Genomic DNA, 18,809 nt, shown 5'->3' with positions numbered 1-18,809 from the left:
AAAAACAATAATGAAGAATGATGATTAAAATAAAATGAGTCTGCACAAGCACACTGCTTGCGTAGCCCTGCGATATGATGGACGACAGAGGGCGCTGCTGAGCTGGAGCTGCAAAAAAAAAAGGAAGTTGACGAGATTTGACTCAGGCACACAAGTACATATTTTCACAATAAAGCGTGACGTTTAAGTACCTTCGAAAACTAGCATTTTTAGTAAGTAAGAAAGAGAAAATCGGCAGGTACATTTGGAAGATATTTGATTTACTTTTATCCAATGTAACAAAAAAGTACCAAAGTTTTTATTTCTTGAATTTCTTAAATTTACACACGATTGATGTGCACCCAGGTCTTTTTCAGCCACCCAACTAATTAAAATTGGCTTCAATTAAGCTTTTATTTTGAAAGATTTGACCGGAAAAGCAATGCTAGTGCTAGCTTGACAACACTAACGATAGAGGTTTGTGGAATATTTGGTCAAGAGGGCGGTCGGGATGGCAGTGAAAGTTAACTTTTATGGGACTACGTCTTTTAAAACTTCCTAAACACTAAATAAGACCGATGAATTAAACCGGGACGGCGGGAGAAACATTACGAAAACTTGTCACGACGGAACCAAAAGGTAGACAACAAGTCGAGCGTTGGTCCGGTGGCATTTAACGTGAGCGAAAGTTCATTCCACCATCGAAACTGACCATTGTTTTTTTCCTTTAAGAAAGTTGTGTTTCATTTAAAGCTGCATGCTTCCCCGTGTTTCCCGATTTACTTAAAATCTTTGGACTGGAGAAAATAAGTCAGATGTGTTCTCCAAAAGTTCATGGTAAGTGCAGCAGCGACCATTCTTTCCGAAGCTTTAAACGCACCACGCCAAACTCCACTAGGAAATCTGTCCATTTTGAGATCGATTGTTAACAAAATGAGTTCTGGGTCTCATAGAACAAGAGGGGAAGCCTCCGATTCAAATTAGTCTTAAATTCTGAAATCAGCATATGTTTTAACCAAAAGTCTACTTATATCAGACGGTGATGCACATCTGTAAGCAGTAACCAAGTGTAAATATACAGATATAAGGAAAATTAGTGCTGCATGGTAAATTGAACAGTGTGTCTCTTTGACTCTTTAAGTCACTTGATAATTGGACGTTATGTAATATTGGATGTGATTAAATTGATTAATTGATGTATTCTTTTTTGACGGAAGTAGCATAGCTCTTTGGTACCTCAGCTAGCATAAGTGATGGCATTTAACAAGTTAAGTATCAGGCACGGATACTTTATGTTTTTGCACATATTAGCTGCCTGGCTGCTTTATTTCAACATGGATGGATTTCATACTTGCTGTCAGTGAACGCATTGTTCGGACCCAAACAGTTGTATAGTATTTTCAAAATTATTAAGTTTATTATTATAAAGTATTGCTTTCTGCTTTCTTCACTGCCTTTCCACATCTTTGTCCTTTCCAGGCGTCATAGGTCAGACACAGAACAGCAACTGTTCCTGATCAAGGACGCTTTTGCATCTTTTTCTCTCAGTTGTGGCCAATGACTGTATATATACAAAATAATAACTTGTGCTGGATGGTTAGGGACCATCCATGGCATTTAAAAAAACCTTCTCAGTGATCACCCATTATGTGCAGCCCATTTCACAGTAATTTATCTGTATTCATTATTTTATGCACAATATTTTTTCATTATTTCCATTGTGGATTAATTGGTTATTTGTCTATCAACTATTTAAGTATAAAATGTTAGATGGTAGTTTAAAAGCACACCATCACAATGTCCCATAACCAAAGCTGACAAATGTGATGTTAGTCTGTTTACGTGGACCGAATAAAAGTTAGTTAAAAAAGTATTTTCGCTCGGTTTTGGTCTCCACAAAATCCTGAAGGAAATATCTGGTTCTTGAGCTGCTAAATGCTCCACTTGGTAACGTCTAGTCTCCAACCGTGCCTGTCTTTTGTTTGCTGCTGAGCAGGTGGTGTACAGTGGCCTATTACAGCTTTTTCTCTGAAAACTATGGGCTATTGCTATAAATGGCACTTTGAGAGCTGTAAGAGTGAACCAAAATAGTAAATTAGCAGGCGGGCTGACAGCTGAACAAGGATCTGAAACAAACTTTATGAACGTATGTAAGACAAAGAGGAGCTGTAGATTAATGTGATGGTTTTGACTCTGATTTGGTGGCGCGTTAGGATTGACTTTATTGTCAAGTAGCTAGAAGAATGCATTTTCTGTGCTTTTATTTTGAAAAAGCAGCAAATGGCGCATGAAACCCCTCCTTTTCTCTGGTGACTGGTTGACCCCCAGCTATAAGATTCGTGCCATATGGCCCATATAACGACCAGAACTTCTCTCTCAACCACTCAGAAGGGCCTGTGATGCAGCTTGTGTCTTCACTCTGCCCAACATGTTGTTTGCCGTGCTGCATTCATCTTAAAGCTGCCTTGTTTTTCTTTCAGGACTCCATGTGATGGTGTGAGGATGAGACAGGGTGGTGCTGGCAGTGGCTGCAGCCCTGGAGGCTGATGAAGCCGCTCAGTCGGCCGGTCAGGATGCACATAGCTTCAGTGGGTGTCAGTAAGTTCTGCTTCCTGCTTTCCCTCGCATTCTGCGGCCTCCTGCTCCTGCTCATCCCTACCCTCCAACCTTCCACACGCCAGGTGGACCTGCCTCAACCCCGCCCCCAAGTCAGACCTGCACAGACTGGCTCATCGCACCATACCAGGTATCCAGCAGGGTCTGTCCATGCAGGGGAAACAGACTCTACCACAGGGCTCAAAAGGAGCTCAGCAGGGCAGTGGGGATCCATTGAGACTGATGTTACCAGGAAGGATAACCATAGTCCCAAGAGGGGGACGGACTCCAAAACAGGTGCTCTTCCTGGAGGAAAGCGAAGTGGACTTTCAGGGTTAAGGACTCGGGACCTGTTGGAGTTAAAAGACATTTTTATTGCAGTGAAAACTACCAAAAAGTACCACAAGTCCAGACTGGGGCTGCTGACTCAGACTTGGGTTTCCCAAGCTCAAGAACAGGTGAGGAGAGCCGCAGTTTTTATACCTTTTATATAGATATACCTTTATATATATATATATACCTTTTTATTTTAAATAATTTCAATAAGCATTTGATAAAACAATGTATCCAACAAAATGTTCATTTTAGCTTCTCAGATGTGCTGCTTTTCTGTCTTTTTTTAAATGAAATATAAGTGAGGGAATATCTTTGACATGTATTTAAAGTTTTATACATCAAATAATCATCCCAAAAATAATCAGCAGACTGGTTGATACAGTGTGTATCTCCCGACTGATGCACAATATTATGTGTAATGCCGTAACAGCACAGCAACAGTAAACATTAGAGGGTATACACTGTAACAATTTAACTAGTTCTCTAAGGAGAACAAATAACCATTGTAATGTGGTGGCTACCTGTAGTTTCCTGCTGTTCCAGGGTCTTATTTTGTTATTTTTATCAAAGCTGTATGGGCACATATCCTTGTAAAACAAATCAACTCATGACTTCAGTATTTGCATTACATTAAGTCATATTCATGATGTAATTTCAGGCAAATTTAGCAGAAACATTTATCCAAAGTTACTTGATCCTACATCAGGATCACAAGAAGCAGCATTCCCAAATAAGCGACTGCTTTAAAGGTGTTCAGGGACCTGGAGATTTTGAAGTAGCCGTAGCTGTGTTGAGTGTTCTGACAATGTTGTGTTGAAGTGTTTCCCCCATATTGCCCATGAAACCAGCCAGTCCTCTTTTATAATGAATATCTTAAAGGAGCAATTTGCCCCTGGAAAAAGCCACTGTCAGTCAAAGCTGGTGTTCTCTGTAATTGATAGAAGCAATAATATCTTAAATTGGCACCACAGCTGTGGTGGAAGATTTACAAACAGCTTGTGGTTTCGCCCATTCTACATTCCTACAACACCCAGCGTGCATTGCACCCCTTCCTCTGAAAGGAACGGCCCAGCGAGAGATGCTGGAGTGAAATACTGCCGTTTTCCAGTCATTGCCTGATCGCTGCAGGCAATGGCTCAGAGCAGAATCCGAAATATGGCGAGAATATACAGGTGGATCGTCTAAAAAATCTTAGGTTATGTCCAGGATGTAACCTAAGCCCCAACCCCCAAAAAGATACACTACTATAAACCTTGATAAGAGGAACATAAGACCAATAACCAGCAACCGTGCCATATCTCTCAGTACTGCAGTGTAAAGGCCATCCAGATAATTACATTACAAACTGTCGATGAAATCAGGCATAGCTGGAAACAGTATGACATTTATTTCAAGGTTTCCAAGAAGCAAATTGCATGATTTAGGTATGAGAAAACGGAGCGAGCAGATTTAAAGTTTTCAGGTATGTACAGATTCATCTTTATACCTGTTTTAATTGCGAATGACAATTACTTTTAGTTACAGCTGTAGAACACTGTGATTGGCGAGCTTTTTACTTGGCTGAACAGCATCTCAAAATAAATCATGCTAAATTCTGTGACAGTTAAGAAATGCATCAGCTCTTAACCGCTGTTACCCAAGACCTGCACCATCCATTATGTCTGCCAGGGGTGTGGTACACGCGCTAAACACCCCCTGTAATAAATTCACAACTTGTGGTCATTGAAGCTATCGGCTGCATACTGACAGTCGCTCAAAACATTCAGAGCACATCTCTTATACAAACACATTCCTGCTGCATGTCCTCGTTGACATCTAGTGGAACCACAGGACATTTATAAGAAAATAAATCTTGACTTCACCCCTCATCTGATCCGACAGAATCCCCTCCATCAGACCAAGTTGTTTATTGAGGTCATTTGGGAATTATTCAAACACTGTATGTCTTCACTCTGGATTTAATATTTACAATTTAAATGAATGTGAGTGGACTCCATAACCCTGCTGTTAAAACAATTCTTTCTGTTTAGCTAAATGTTTCTCAGTAATGCAAATTGTAGGCATTCTGACAGCATGTGTAACAGGAGGCATTTGGCCACGACTGATGGTGTAGATGTGTTCCTGTCTCAATTAGAGCCTGACCACTTTATAGCTCTGATGATATTATGAGGCCAATATGGGCTTATCAAAGTAAATATATCGACACCGGCATATGTTGTCTGATAGGCGCCAATATGAATTTTTTTTTTTTTTTTTTAATAAAGGACATTTATTAAAATATTTTCATATCGGCCTAATGAAGATCTGCGGTTACGCCCCATTCATACTGTTACACTGAAGCACGGCGCTGACCCGTCCTGCTGGCTCCGCCGTTTACACAGACGCCGTGTTGTCTCTGTTTACGCCTCTGCCACTACCTCCGCTACAGGCTCAGCTGTGAACGACTTCAACCCACCATTTCGCCTCAGTGACTTTTACACAGACAGCGAGGTGTGACAGAGTCGAACAGTCATGTCTTGAACATCTAAGATTTGTATCGGTATCATTCTCTAAACTTAGAGATCAGTTAGGCTCTAGTTTTATTTAATCCAGCAATTTTCATGACAGCTTGCGTTTCACTCATACTGTTCAACATTATCCGTTTAATTGTCAATTTTATGCATGTAGTCACATTGATTTTGAATTGGGGCTCTCTGCCAAAACACAGGTGACCTACACAGAGTACGTAGTACAGAGTATGATTTTGCGATCTTAAAGATAATTCAGAGAGATCATTTTTACATCTCTGCAGCATAATATTTCAATTAAAATTGTATTTTGACACACATTTCACCTTATTAACAAATATTGTGCCCCAGCGATTAAAAATTGCAGTACTCCATATAGCAATTTCAATCAAATGTAGATGAGTTGTTCAGCACTAATCTTGAGTGGGCACCGTGTACGGTAGAAAAAGTTTGTTCCTTGACATTCAGTAGATAAAAGCAAGGTCCAAAACTCAGTTCTAATAGTAAATACATAGATAATACTTTGATCAAAAGACATATAAGGGGATAATGCCCTCAAATTGTACATTTCCTGACATTGCAAGTACAACGTGTTCTTTTGAATGAACAGAGGCACTGTTATGAGCATGACCAAAAGAGATAGGAGCAGAGATCCTACATAGTATGGGAAAATATGGAATTTTATTTTTATTTGCAGGTCTGAATAAATATGGAAAAAAGAAAAGTGACTTTAGAATAATACAGAAATGAGAAAATATTTTCACTGTGTTAAAGGGCCAGTTCGCTGATTTCCAACCTCAGTCCTATCATGCTACTATGGGGAGTTAATGCCATTATAAAAAAATGCAGTTTGGCTCTGTGCCTTTGGAGGACGCTATCCGCTTCTCCAATGGGCCCTGGAAAACCTCCGCCAGACTACGTAAAAGTCGTCATCTGGTGGAGGCCAGGGAGCTCGCTAAACTAAACTTCCTCAATCAAGGACGCCCGCCTCCGATGTCATGTCTCGTTCAAAATCGTCAGGGTTGAAATGTAAACTGCAGACCTGAAGATTTTGTAGCCGATCCACCGGTATATTCTCGTGGTATTTTGGATTCTGTAGCACTCTGAGCCAATGCCTGCAGCGATAACGGTAGTAGCTATTTTACTCCAGCGTCTTTCAATGGGCTGTTTCTTTCAGAGGGAGGGGCGCAATGCACGCTTTGTGTTGTAGGAATGTAGAGTGGGCGAAACCACAAGCTGTTTGTACAACTTTCTCCACAGCTATGGCGCCAATCTCAAATATTATTGCTTCTATCGATTACAGACAACGCCATCCTTCACTGACAGTGGCTTTTTCTAGGGGCGAAGTGCTCCTTTAAAGGAAAATAATGCTTAAATAGTCAGAATGTACCACACATGTTAACAGTTGGATTTCGAAATGTACAATTTGTTAAATATGGTCTGAAATGTCGACAGAGAGATCTCAAAATTTGAGTCTGGAAAAGTAGGCCATTTCCAAATGGAAAATGTAGGAACCCTGAAGTAGTCTCACATCACTGAATTTCAAACGCCACAACTGACTTACCGAGGGCTCACAGAGGGGCCAGGGAGATGTTAATCAAACATGGTCTGTGTGAGCCCCCCACTGCTCTGAGAAGGAGTCTCTAAGATATATTAAATGAAAACACCTGTGTGGGTGAGGGGGGGTCCAAGAGTTTGTGCTGCACTAAAAGTTCTGACTTCACGTAAACTGATTCTCTGTACTTGGTCTAATGTGGTGCAGCTGTGAAGCAACCTTTGCACAAACTGTACACTGACATTGAGCTTTACTGTCCACTGTACTTACATTTAATATTAAAATTGTGGCTAATTTATTTCCTGGTTATCCACAGATAAGCTACTTGATTATATCACTGAATTGTTTTAGCTCTATCTTAGGCAGAAGGTTCCAGTTTAAGCCTACAGGTGAAATACGGATTGTTAAACACAGCTTTTAAAAAGGGTGATTAATATTCAGCCGACATGTCATGACCCATCTGGACACTTTGGTCTAAAGTAGTCCTAAGTACCGTCTCTAAAGTTTAAAGTATCCAACACAGGGAGCGCTGTGACCAGCTTTGTATTGAGCACTATTAAAGCAATTAGTAAGTCGTAGTGCCGGACAAAGAGCCTCAGTGTGCAGAGGAGGGGGTTTAACCACAAACCACTCCACCCCACTTCACCCAGAAATGTCCCAGTCACAGAGGATGGAGGAGTTCCAGTTCAGTTTGTGCTTCCAGTATCAACATGCACTGCTCTGAGTCCAGGTCTGCTGTGAAAGGACTCCACTGTTCGTCTGCTCTGTGTTAGCTGTCAACTTTAAACAAACCATTTAAGGTTTGACTCTGAGGCGTCACAGGGCAGGCCTGTAAAATTAAAAGCTGCTAGTTTTCAATGTAAGTGTGTCAGTGCTGCTCCTCCTCTGCAGCAGTCAGCGTGGTGGGTACAGAAGGTGTCTTCACATAAAGAGACAGACTGCTGTTATTTAATAGGTCAAGGTCAAGTTTAACAAGCCCTTTGACTGTGTGATTAGATGGTGTGTGGAGGTTAAAGTGTGTCTGCAGGGCTCTGAAGAGGCATCAGTCAAACTTCTGTGTGGCTGTGTGTCTTTGGTAGAACCTGACAGATGTGGGATTTTTGAGGCAGATATTCGTACCCAGTTCCAGAGGGGAGAGAGAGTCCAAGGGATGGAAGCATGTAGTGAATATTTGTGCTAAAATGGAAAAAAGACCTTTCCACTGTGTACTGTGCAATGATTGAGCATCCATATGACTTTACAAAGGTTAGAATTGACCCCAAAGAAGTTACATCATGTACTTTTGATCACACAGCAGTCAACACAGTATTAGAAAGTCTATGAGTTAGACAGCTTATGAACGTTTTTTTCCAGTTTTAAAATTTAATTCTGAACATCTGGCCCATGGTTTTGATTAAACGAACTGGAGTTCAACTGGCTCGAGATTTGGCCCCGAGATCTCATCACGAGAGGAACAAAACCACACGAGAGAGTTATGGGAAAAGGCATATTGTATAACAACATGCCGAAAATACACTCTAACAGACAGTAACACAAACATATCTATGGACGCACACACCATAAAAAGAGTCCTTTGGCGATCACTGATTTCTCCGTAGTAGCTGCAGTCAACAAGTCCTTGCATGTCTCCCTCAGTGCCGTGTTTCGGGTGGATGCACTGAGTCATGCTGTGTTTAGGAGCGCTCAGAAACGTGAGTGGTCAGACACGTTTTTACACATATTTTTAAAGGTCGATCTCAGGATTTATTGAAAATGAAATCTTGACTTTTATCTGATTTTTTTTAATCGATTTTGTTCCAACAAGGTTAACTTCTTATTAGTGGGTGTTTTCGTAGCCGCGGCTGTCTTGCGCCACATAAATAAGAATTGATTCTAAGATTAATTCATCACCCGGCTCTAGTTGGAACACGCACTGCTGGACAAACTATGTGATTACATCATTTCTACATCATCCCAAGCATTTATTTCAGCTTAACATGTGCTGTAAAAAACATTTCGTATTCCCACTGGCGGAAAAAATAAACTCTGTTTAGATATATATGTGAAAAGTCCATATCATACCTATATTGTCACATATTTAGTCTTTGGGGTGTTTTAACTGTGAATATATTTGCACAGCAGAACCTAAAGAGAAGCATAAAGGTAGAAAGAAGATTCATGTCCTCTAACAACTGCGCACATGTCCCACTGTATGGTCCTCATCAACAAGGGAAAACAATGGAGCTCTTGATGGTGTCCCAGTGTGAGAGCATAAATGTGTTTCTATCCTGCATCTAACAGAATTCAACCATGTGTTTTGTTTTTTTTGGTCTTTTTCAGACGTATATATTCACTGACGGTGAGGACAATGAGCTGCGGAGGAGAACAGGTAAGAAGCTGGAACGTTCTCTTTGGACAAAAGATTGACTTTCATTTTCTTAATTGTTGCAGCAATGTAGAACCAAGCAGGTTCGTACAAGTTCAAAACAACCAAAACCTGTTTTTAAACGGAGTAAAACATTTGTGTGATTAATTGTGCTTAACAGTATCTGGGCCAAATTGAGAAGTTTATTCTTTTATTGCACACAGGCACTTTTGAATTGCATCTAGCTATGCAGAGGTACAACAATTAAAAAAGGAGGTACTGCTTTTTTTTAAGCAGCATAACAATGATGAGAGAATCAGTAGCCCCTTTTACACTGCCAGTTCAAGGCGGGATTCTTATGCCTCTGTTACGTTTTGTCTTTTATGTAAAACGCACTCTGATCCGGCATACAGAGGCGCAAGAGAGGCAAAACAGCGTCAGTGTAAATGGCGGGGCCGGCAAGGCGGAACAGCGCCCTGTGCATGTATGTGAAGCACACGCAGTTTGTTTACACCTTGCTTCCACAACACTGAAACGCGATGTAAAAATACACCCCGGGGCGGCTTTACACCGGCGCAGTGGCGGAACCGCAAGTAAAAAGGGCTAGTGCCTGTAGCACAGCAAATATTGAAAGGGCTGATGATAAAATGCATCATTTATAGAGACACTGGACTTACCATCAGTTTAGTTTAAAAGGTTGAACAATGTATGCAGTTTAACAAGACTAGGTAAAAAGCTAGTATGTGGCTGACCGCATCAGGTCAATATGCGCTTTTGTTGGCAATGTGTTACAAGGACTGTCCTTATGAGGCAGATGACAACGTGTTTTAAAGCAGGTGCACTCTGCAGATGTAGCTGAGGGCAGCGGAGGAGCAGCCCCGCTTACTCTCCAAACAAAGTATCCAGAGCCGTATAGATAGAGAGTCGCGTCAGTGGAGGTCCAATATGCTCCATGATCCGCCATTGCGATGTCGCATCTCTCTCTCTCTACGACTCTTGAAGTCAGTCAGTCACATACAGGCTTGTGTGTAGGGCCCCCATCAGTCAGCAGAAACACACTAAATGACAGCAATAAGTACATCATCTTTTTTTAAGTTTTATCATAGCGTTGAAATGCTCAGTGTCTGTCCTGCAGTGGATATGAAGTCATTTGCCTTTAAGTGTATTCTGCATCAGACATTAACAAACAAATCAATGCCAAGACAATAATAGATGCAAAGTTTTAAATTTGTGCCATTTGAATATTTGTGCAAGTTGTATTATTTACCAGCAAGACTCTCTGCAAGACTGTGTTGGCCTCACATGAATCTGTTTATGCTGGGTTTATCCAGCTGTACTAAAGTAGCTGCAGCCAACATGTGACTTGCTAGATAAAGTCAAAGTGTCACATACCGGGTGACGGGAGGACAGACACTCTGCAGCTGAATCGAGCGCACTTAGTTGGAGTCCATTCAACAAATCCTGTTGCCAACCAAATTCGCCAATACAACCAAACGCTGACAACACAATAAAATAAACAAATGCATCTGTGACACAGATGACACAGAAATGTTTCCAGAGTACGTATGAACACAGCTTGGCCTATTTGAATATGTGTTTTCTTAAAATGTATTGTACTGAGCTCTCATAGTGACTGTGGACATGTCATACAAACATGTAGTAACAGTGTGTCTGTACACAGCAGCATGAAACCTATGTCTGTTGTCTCTTTCCCAGGAGCTAACATCATCAACACTAACTGCTCGGCAGCTCACACCCGACAGGCTCTGTGCTGCAAGATGTCTGTGGAGTACGACAAGTTCATCGAGTCTCAGAAGAAGTGAGTGAACAAACATCTGAGCACAAGAATGAAACAGTTAATCAGCCGGTTTAACAGTTATTTATGAGATTTCTATTTTGTGTTGCAGGTGGTTCTGCCATGTAGATGATGATAACTATGTCATCCTGCCCAGCCTGCTGCGGCTGCTCTCCTCTTACCACCACAGCCAGGATGTGTACCTGGGCCGGCCCAGTCTGGATCATCCTATCGAGGCTGCAGAGAGGGTCAAGAGTGACGGATCGGTCAGTCGGTTTACACCTTGTTACAAGTTTCTGCTGCTCTAACTGATAAATAAAGCCAAAGCAATACTTTTTATTCATCACACCCCTGCCTGTTATTGTCTCATTACAGGTGTCTGTCAAGTTCTGGTTTGCCACAGGTGGAGCAGGTTTCTGTATCAGCAGAGGCCTGGCACTGAAAATGAGCCCATGGGCCAGGTAGGACATAGACTCACCTCAAACTGTTGTACCTTCTGAAGCTAGGGTTGTCACTTTGTAGCATTTTGTGATATAATACCAACACTTATGTAGAGTTAGAGAAACCCTGTCTGTGAGCTCCCAAGTATCTAAAGAATGATTAGAGGAATGTCTTTAGAGAATGTGCCTGGACTTGTTGTTGTCAGTTTTAGAGATGGAGACAGAAATAATCAGAGTGCCGTTCACATAAAGAGAACAAGAGTTTCTAGTATACATGCATTTTGAGTTGTTAGGGAAACTGCTTTCTGAGCCTCCATCTGTTTGTTTCTTAAATGTTAAAACAAAACTTGAAGGACCTGACATCAAAATATCTGATCTTAAAGCTGCTCCTCTGGTTGATGTTCTCTTGATGAGCTCTTGAAGTACACTTTTCATCCAATTAGTAATTCACTGTAACATTCTTTAGAGGTGTTTTCATTTCATCATCACTGGAAGTAAAAACCAACATTTTAACCCGACCCCCCTGAGCATGTCTCTCCTGACAAAGCAACATTGCTGCTGCTGCTACACCTGCTTTAATTAGATATTAAATAAAACGTACATAATCACTACACAAAAAATAATATACTGTATATATTTTTAATAACAAAATTGTACTACCAAAATAACATAAACTTCACAATATGTAACTGATTGAAGACATTGTAAAAAAGCATTCCTTTAATTTTAATTTTATAGCCTTTTCATTTTCTGCAGTCCATCATATTCCCAAAATACACATTTCATTAATCCATACATGCAGTTTTCTTTCAAAGCATCCACTTGTTTTGCTGCTTTTTAAGTAGAGACAAATGTTAGTCAGGTTAAAAGCGGGCATGAATCCGATCCACTTTATTTATATAGCACAGTTTAAAAAACAAGGTTTACCAGAGTGCTGCACAGTCAATTTAAAAAGCAGAAATTAAACCCTGTAAAACACATAAAGCATAAAACACAAAAGCCTGTAAAACACATAACACAACAGTAATAAGACAATAAAATGACACAGAAAGACAGAGACCACACAACTCTCATGCCAAGGACCAAAAGTAACTTTTAACATGGGTTTTAAAAGTTGATAAGCGGGGGTAGCTCGTTCCATAATTTAGGGGCCGCTGTCGAAATGCGCAGTCACCCCTGGTTTTCTGCCTAGTCTAAGAACGGCAAGAAGCAGCTGATCAGCGGACCTCAAAGACCTTGAGGAGTTATAAAGATGTAGGACCGAGGTAATTCCCTAGCAGGTACCTGTCACAAGCCTAACTTACACAAAGGAAGAATTTAAGCACTTTATAAAGAAAAAATAGTAGTAATAAAATAGTAATACATTTAATATTATATAATTATATAGTCCCTTTCAAAACAAAATAACAAAGAGCTTAACAACACAAAACAAGATGGTAGACAAATACAAAATTTATAAAAAACACTGAAAGTTATACTACATTAAAAATAAAAAGACATTTTAAAATAAAACAATATAAAAATATTAAAATCATCATGAATCATTAGATCCATCCATCCATTATCTTCCACTTATCCGGGGCCGGGTCGCGATGAATCATTAGATGAAGAGCTTATATAATGTCCTTTGTATAAAAATAGGGTCTGAGTCAGAGTTTAAAAACTCTAAAAAGTACAAGTCATGAGTTTCCACTTGCTCAGGAGGAAGTGGCTGCTGATGGTGTGAAACCCAGTGAACGGCTCTGTAGGCTGAAAGTGTGCCCTCTGCTTTCAGTTTGGGGAATTTCATCAGCACAGCAGAGAAGATCCGACTTCCAGACGACTGCACCATCGGCTACATCATCGAGGCGCTGCTGGAGGTGTCGCTGACGCACACACACCTGTTCCACTCTCACCTGGAGAACCTGCAGAAGCTGCCCACTGACACCGTGCTTGACCAGGTCAGTGTGTGTGTGTGTGATGTAGAAATGTGCATGTAAAGCTGTATTTTTATTGTTTTTCTGCTCTCTGCACTGCTGTTGAACTGTGTGTATTTTGTGTTTGCTGTGCTACAGGTGACTCTGAGCTATGGAGGCTTTGAGAACAGGAGAAATGTGGTCAGCATTGTTAGAGGCTTTTCACTGGCTGAGGACCCCACAAGGTAAGAACAATCTCCAGACCAGGCCGGCTACAAATCAAGCTGGTGTGTCTGCTATATGATGATATTATTAAGGTATGTCCAGTGTTCTTGACCTGGGTGGCCCGCCCAGGTATGTCAACCGTCCAAGTATATTTGGCGAGTTTTTGTCAGCAATTAGACTGACGAAGGGCCTTTCTCAAACCACTCCCTCTACTACACCCTCTCCCTACACTCTTCCACTCCATTTGCATGCATGCGTGGAGGCTCCGCCACATCCAGTGCCGTCCTGATCCTCTGAGTTTAGAGTTGGAGTGGATTTTTAAACCCTCCACCAGCAAGTGTGCACTGATGCTGACTTACTGACCAGGTGCAAACTTTTTACAGATAAGAAAAGCCACCAAGGAAGCTCAGGATGACGTTTATTGTTGAGTGATTTTAATGATTCTGCCACACTGGTGTTTACGTAGCTTTTGTTATTTGTATGACATGAAACCATGGTTACACAAGCTTCCTGTGTCAACCGGCGTGAAGGGAGTTTGTCTCAAAGCTCTGTGCTGTATTTCAGCTTCACCTAAACGAAGGCAGCTTTATTCAGCTATGATTGGACGTCAAAAAGAGTTCACTCCACAACGGAGTGTGGGTGGGGAGGGTCCAGTTTGAGAAAGGCCCTACAACTGCACATATTTCAATGAATTGTGGGTAATTGGATCAGTGAAGTCAAGGGTTGTGTTACAATTGCCAAGTCGTTCCCTGCAAAGTAGACCGCAACTGGGAACTGTGACGTTTAAAGAGAAGAAATGAACAATGGTTCGTTAATTAATAATCAGTCAGTGTCTCTGCATTTTTGCTCTTAACCTTGCATCAGTTTTGTGCATCATTTATTTCTATGATTATTGGCTTCTACTTGTACTTTAACACTTGAAGCTAACACATCCCTGACTCTCCTCTCATCCCATCCTACAGGTTTAAGACAGTCCACTGCCTCCTGTACGCAGATACTGACTGGTGTCCAAAGCTCAAAGCTCGCCACAAACACTGAAAGGCCGTGTTTTTACCCTGCAGCTTCGGTACCCACTAAACCTTTATGCCACTGTCTCACTGATTATCCAAAGCACCTCATGAACGCACTGTGCTAGCTTTTGACAGGAGAAGAAAAAGATGCAACTCATCATGTTAATAATAAGTAGAGCCAAAGAATGACATTTTGTTGCTGATAGAGCATGAAAGAGGCTGAAGACACATCGTTCCCGAGTTTAAATTAGCCATTGAGAGTTGATTATTAACACTAAGTCAATGTTTATCAGAGAACAACAGTCTCTTTGGTAGTTTAACACAAACACAAGCTCATGTCTTGGCCATCAGGTAGAAATGTTTCAACCTTTTTTTTAATGATTTTTCTTACCTTTAGCTTCACTATCTAAAAGGCTCCATGGAGTTATATGAAGTATTTCTGTTTTCACGTAAGATGGTTCAGCCTGTAATCATGATCTGCTAAAAAGGAGAAGTGGTCATTTTAGCCTTTTAGTTCTTAATTAAATGTACCCCATGTCCCTCTTAGGCAGGCAGCTGGGGTTTAATAATTGGATGTTTTCCCATTCATCCACTTTGGCAGCACAAAAGAAAGTTCAAATGTGCAGCTGCAGAACTACACTTCTTTTATCATTTAAGTTATTTTTTAAAAGCTGAATGTTGACTCCAGCAGCAGAATTTCATTTAAGGTCAGCCATCTAATACATATTGATTCCTTCTGGAACCTTGGAGAGCCCTAATACACTCTTCCTGCACCTTTTGCCACTATACTGGCCGAGTAAACCCACAGCAGAGAGAGAAATTATAACAGCAGGAACCAGATAAAACAAGAGACAGTACGAGGAAGTCTTCCTAAATGTAGAAATGCACTCTAAATGATCGTCTTGCCTTGTTTTGCTTAAAAATCTGTTCCAGATTTCCACTAAACTATCTTAATTCAGCCTTCATATGACAAATGAATGGCATATGAATGGCTCAGAGTGAATATGATGTCTCTGCAGCTTAAAGATGTGATCAGACCAAAAACCAAGCAAATATTACATGCAGTGGGATAACAGAAAAAAATAATGTAAAGACATAAAGACGCAGTTTCTCGCTGGGCGACAAGAATCACACAACCTGTTTGTGGATGTTGTGGTCTAACCAGCCCACCTGGCTCGTCAGCTAGTCTACCAGTACAGTGTGACTTCCTTATGAAAATAACCAGGAGTACTGTCTGAGTGCAATGTTACAAAGTACCGGTTTCAACCTTTCCTGCTTCCTGTCTTTTAATGTTGGTACAATGAAGGAAAGATTGATTCTCTGGCTCCTTCCACTGTTGTCCAGCTTCAGCAGGAGAGCAGCCAAACGGACTATTTGACGAGCCAATGCTAAATATGTTTGACATTCAACAACTTTTACTCTGTTAGCTGTGGTAACTCAATGACAGCGCGTGTTTATGAAAAAAAACGAGTTGTGAAACTCTACATTTGCTCCTTCTACTGAATTGAGAACCACTTTAAGTAAATGCTTTGTATATGAAGGACCACACAGTATTATAATTTCCTTTCTCTGTTTATTGGTGTGTAAAGTGGTCTTGATTTCCCCTGTCAGCCTTAAACCACTGACTCAACTGTTTTCATTAATTTCACTACTTTTTTCTTAAACTGTTGAAATGTCACGACAAAGATTGTTGAGGTACTTATAAAAGTCTGAGTCTGATTACTGAAATAAATCCAGTTGTTTGGTCTCAAACATGAACTGAACAGACATTTAATCCGACCACAAATTAGATTATTTGCAGATTGACAGAAAATGTTTCAGTCTGCTTTTCTAATGTTTTCACATTTTCAGCCAAACACCTTCTACATGTACGTATTATCCTATTTCTATCAGGCCCATATGTACGGTTTTGCACTATTTTGATCATTTTCTTATTGGTGTAAATATGAGTGAACTCCATGAACTATTCTTTTTTTTCATAAATTGCAGTTTGCGCTTCTTTTTAAGGTAGAGCTACTTGTGGGCGAAGATAACTAGTTTGTGGGAGCCAAAAAACCCTCAAAAACCATCACAATGAAACCTGGTGTGGACATTCATGGTCATCACAGGATGGTGGCTAATGACCTTTTCCTTTGCACTGCTGTCAGGTCAAAACTTCCTGTAGACCAAGTTTGGGGTGTCTGGAAAGATATCACACTTAAAATACGCCCTTTCACATTTAAACATTAAAGATATGAGCAACCCTTTGCTTGTAAGTGCAGTAAGTAACACCTGAATAGAGCCAATAGACTGTACATTAGGAGTGGATGTAACCTCTGCGTCTGAAAAAGTGAAGCACATGAGGAGTGCCTGAAACACTAATGGTTGCAAAAAATATGTCCAATTATATGCAAGTTCACTAAATTGGCCTTTTTTCTCACTTGAATTACTAACATGTTTGTAATAACTTTATCATCTCAAATACAAAATCCATTCTTTTTCTATACAGCTTGATGTTCTTTGAGTAAATGATGGTCCCAGTTAAAGTGAAAGAGATGATAAAGCAAGGTTTGTTGTAGGGTGTGGCTACACTGATATTGACAAATCACTACCACTGGGACCTGAACTTGTTAAACGTGTTAAGCATTCTGGTGTTCTAAAAGAAAATGTACATTTTTTAAAGCCTGCTTCTAAATACCAGTTACTATGTATACTGTAATGGATGCACCTTGCTAACCAAGCCAGTGCCAGCCTTAGCTGATAACTTGGCATTTGCTAACCCTTCACTCCTCTCCAGCTCTTCACCCTTTTGTTCAATCATGCCACTTCTGGCTTAAAAATAAAACAAGATGGAAGTGGCAAAAACACCAAACCTGAGGCTCCAAATCAGTAGTCCACAATCCAATGGGTGACATTACAGTGGCTGCTTAGTCATGTTTTCAGCTGATAATGTATAAAATGTTTGTGGAAGTGCTTAAAGACTTTTTTTTAACATCAAGACCACTGTTCTTTCTTTTGACTCCAACAAACTGTCTCTCTGACCCCTTCAGCATCAGTATTTCTGCCTGTAAGAAGCATTTGTGTTAAACTCCTGTCCCTGCCTCCGAGCACGTGTCCCACTGCGGGTCAGTGGGTGACACTGAGTGAGAGATGTGTTTTTGTAAACCATTTACCACTGATGTATTATTGTGTTATTTCTATAAAAATAAAACTTCTTCATTCATTCATTCAGTCTTAATTTTTATTGTTGAATTGCGTCCACTCTGTAAACAGAAAACACTGTAAACAACCATTGCTCTGGCAGTGTTTTAGTTAATGCAAAGGGAATGACATCATGATCGAGTGGGATGAAATGTCTTACAGATTTATAGGAGCTAATTCCACCAAACCTCCTGAGAGATGTCTCTGTGTGATTAGTCAAACCCTGTTAGACAGGATGATGATCTCACTCTGAGCTAAACACTGACATATGCAGTGAATGTAAACGAGGGGATTTAGCACTGGGGGAATTCTGCTCCTATATCATAAGCCGAGTGGATGTGTATGAAGATGCTACACCTTTCTGGGGTGTGTATTCATATCTTTGAGTGTTTGTGGAGTCATAGATGACCATAAAAAGAATAAATCTGTATACTAACATACAGGGGCCATATCTTTTAGATTGATATTCTCATATTTTGCATGGGTTTCACATGTTTTGGTGTTAATTGTTCACAGTGAAAACGGCGTACTTTTCAAAAACATTTTTAAAAAGGTAGCCTCTGAAATGGGCTGATCAGAACAACTGCAGGTTTCTATGTAGAACCTTGTTTTTGCTGAAATCGACCAATCATCATTCACCGTCATTCACTTCAGGCTGCCTCCTTCCTCTCGCTTGTAGTCAAGTCGTTAAGATTTCAGATTACCATTCCGATCCCTCTTGCCGGCTCTGGCTCACACATACAAGGCCGAATAACCGATCCTAGAGCAGCCATGTTTTCTATAGCTTCGGTGTGACAGTGCAGTGCAGATGCTCCCGGAGGGGCTATGCGGTCACTCCAAGTACTGTCAGCCAATCATGGCTAAGGTCTGACCTTAGATCAAAACGGCTTATTCGTTTCAGGAGGACGGAGAGGCTCCGAAAAATAATTTAAAAATACATTAAAACAT

At 40.6% G+C, this 18,809-nt stretch overlaps 1 protein-coding gene across 1 annotated transcript; it reads left to right on the top strand.

The window, feature by feature from the left end:
• Positions 1 to 496: 496 nt before the first annotated feature.
• rfng (RFNG O-fucosylpeptide 3-beta-N-acetylglucosaminyltransferase) lies at positions 497 to 17,887 on the top strand. Its single transcript, XM_069665072.1, has 9 exons — positions 497 to 618; positions 2,460 to 3,032; positions 9,292 to 9,340; positions 11,033 to 11,135; positions 11,224 to 11,377; positions 11,487 to 11,572; positions 13,326 to 13,491; positions 13,606 to 13,691; positions 14,634 to 17,887. The coding sequence occupies exons 2-9, from the start codon at positions 2,526 to 2,528 to the stop codon at positions 14,707 to 14,709; spliced, it is 1,227 nt and encodes a 408-aa protein (XP_069521173.1). The 5' UTR covers positions 497 to 618; positions 2,460 to 2,525; the 3' UTR covers positions 14,710 to 17,887.
• The last annotated feature ends 922 nt before the right edge of the window (positions 17,888 to 18,809 follow it).

This window comes from Semicossyphus pulcher, unplaced genomic scaffold (assembly GCF_022749685.1).
Source record: "Semicossyphus pulcher isolate SPU_LCO1_2020_fin unplaced genomic scaffold, fSemPul1.0.p SCAF_16, whole genome shotgun sequence".
Taxonomy (NCBI): domain Eukaryota; kingdom Metazoa; phylum Chordata; class Actinopteri; order Labriformes; family Labridae; genus Semicossyphus; species Semicossyphus pulcher.
This window is presented reverse-complemented; position numbering and strand designations above follow the sequence as displayed.

What these genes read in the sequence shown, in the direction of transcription:
- rfng (XM_069665072.1), top strand. Translation starts at nt 2,526, where the DNA reads ATGAAGCCGCTCAGTCGGCCGGTCAGGATGCACATAGCTTCAGTGGGT. An exon ending in TGAGCTGCGGAGGAGAACAG is followed by an intron (nt 9,341 to 11,032) that starts GTAAGAAGCTGG and finishes TCTCTTTCCCAG; the next exon opens with GAGCTAACATCATCAACACT. An exon ending in GGGTCAAGAGTGACGGATCG is followed by an intron (nt 11,378 to 11,486) that starts GTCAGTCGGTTT and finishes GTCTCATTACAG; the next exon opens with GTGTCTGTCAAGTTCTGGTT.